We start from the raw sequence: 2056 nt of genomic DNA, 5'->3' as shown, positions 1-2056 counted from the left end.
CGTTCTATTGACAGACAAAACACAGATCTCCTCATTCACTGGTCAAAAACCTTGTTAACTCCCATTTGAGCTTGATTTTCTTATAATGTTAAGTGCAAGTCTCTGATACACTACCAACACTGAAGACGCAGTGTTTAATTATTGAAATATTTCCCCCTTTCTATCTTTTTCCCTGCATTTCAGTGCTTCAGTGTGCCATTGGATTGTTTTATTTATCACCCCCCCGCGCGCCATACCCTATGGTCTTGTAAAACAACGCCACTGTTGTGAGCACTGTGATTTTAGCTCAAACGCATGGAGTATGTAAGAAATAGTATTGGGCATCTGTCTATTAGTGATCGGGACCCTATGACTTGTGAGCCACACCTGGCTGTTGGACAAAAATCATTTGGCTCACCAGGTCTCTCATCCGTACCAACATATGATCAATAAAAAATGAGACGCATAACTAGAGATTTGATTGAGCACCAGTAGGTGGGGCCAATGGTGTGAGGATGTAAAAGTGAGCATCAGTGTCTTGCTGTATAAATATATTTGCCTGTGTGACAAATCCTGCAGAATCTAAATGAGCCATTTTTCAATCTTGCTTAAATGCATTTTTTTGTACTGAGGAGGATATATTGAGCTTTGAAAATTGCAAGATGTTTTAATTGTGTAATGATGTGATCAAAAGATCAAGGCAAATTGGTTTCTCATGACATTAACCATTTAATAATTTGTTGTACTCTTTCAGGTTCAAATGCAGAATTTATTCACCCTTATTATTTGTTTGTGTATGTACTTATGTCTCTTTTCATTATGTCTTTGTTCAGTTTGGACCATGGAGAACATTTCAGGATCACACCAGGACTGCGAATGTGTAAGTCATGCACACACAAATACACCAATACATATTTAATAAAGCCATAGATGTTCTAATCTGTCTTTCTGTGATGTTTTTTCCCAGATGCTTGTGATCTCACACTGGATCCAAACACAGCACACACTCGTCTCTCTCTGTCTGCAGGGAACAAGAAAACAAAGTGTGAGAGAGAGAATCAGCCGCATCCTGATCATCCAGAGAGGTTTGAGAACTGTGAGCAGGTTTTGTGTAGAGAGAGTCTGACTGGACGCTGTTACTGGGAGGTTGAATGGAGCGGATGGGGTCATGTAGCTGTGGCATACAAAGGAATCAACAGGAAAGGTGGGAGCAAATGTCGGTTTGGACTCAATGAAAAGTCCTGGAATATTTACTGTTGTGATACAATTTACTCTGTCTGGCACAATAATAAGAGCACAAACGTTCCTCGCCCTTCACCATCTAATAGAGTAGGAGTGTATCTGGACTGGCCGGCCGGCTCTCTGTCCTTCTACAGTGTCTCTGACACACACACACTCACACACTTACACACATTCAACACCACATTCACTGAACCCCTCTATGCTGGATTTCTGGTTTATCGTGATTCTTCAGTGTTTCTCTGTCCGATGTAACAACCTCTTGTGAGGAACCACAAAATTAATTGCTAGGAGTGTCTATTACATTTCATAAAAATTCTTTTTTTCATTTAAAAAAAACTGTAATTGTGACTATTTCATTATGAAATAAGTAGTTGGCTAGTTACATTATAACATATAGTCACATTGTAAGATAACTTGTATTGTGAGGTATACATCTTATTATTCAGTGTGGAAGTAAGCCGTTTTCTGTGACTGTGCGAGACTTCTGCTTCATTAGCCGCTGAAGGGAAATAACAAGAAGAATAACAAACTGCAGTAAACTGTAAAACTGTTTGCACTACAAACCAGTGTGTTCATAATTAAGACATGGCATTAAAATATGGCAAGAAACACCAGTTTGCAAAACCAAGACGCAAAACCAGCTGTTTTGTAGAGCTAAAAATAGCTGAAAGCGAACCACACCGGAAGCCAGACGCATTAAATGTACAAATGGCAGCGCCGCTCTTACGGGAAAAATAAGGTGGATAAAGCCAGATTGTGAGGTCATATTCCACAGACTCATGAGTCCATATAAGGTAATTGAGCTATTTTGTATTTTAGATATTTATTTTAATAC

At 39.2% G+C, this 2056-nt stretch overlaps 1 protein-coding gene across 1 annotated transcript in view; it reads left to right on the top strand.

The window, feature by feature from the left end:
- Positions 1-1791, top strand: part of LOC107737040 (NACHT, LRR and PYD domains-containing protein 3-like) — a 7066-nt gene extending 5275 nt beyond the window's left edge. Inside the window, exons 4-5 of the mRNA XM_016548442.1 lie at positions 813-859; positions 947-1791. Of these exons, the coding sequence (XP_016403928.1) occupies positions 813-859; positions 947-1473 (574 nt within the window). The 3' untranslated portion in view covers positions 1474-1791. The remainder of the gene's footprint in view (positions 1-812; positions 860-946) is intronic.
- The last annotated feature ends 265 nt before the right edge of the window (positions 1792-2056 follow it).

The sequence above is a fragment of the Sinocyclocheilus rhinocerous genome, unplaced genomic scaffold (assembly GCF_001515625.1).
Source record: "Sinocyclocheilus rhinocerous isolate Xijiao unplaced genomic scaffold, SAMN03320098_v1.1 scaffold3238, whole genome shotgun sequence".
NCBI classification, from domain to species: Eukaryota; Metazoa; Chordata; class Actinopteri; order Cypriniformes; family Cyprinidae; genus Sinocyclocheilus; species Sinocyclocheilus rhinocerous.
This window is presented reverse-complemented; position numbering and strand designations above follow the sequence as displayed.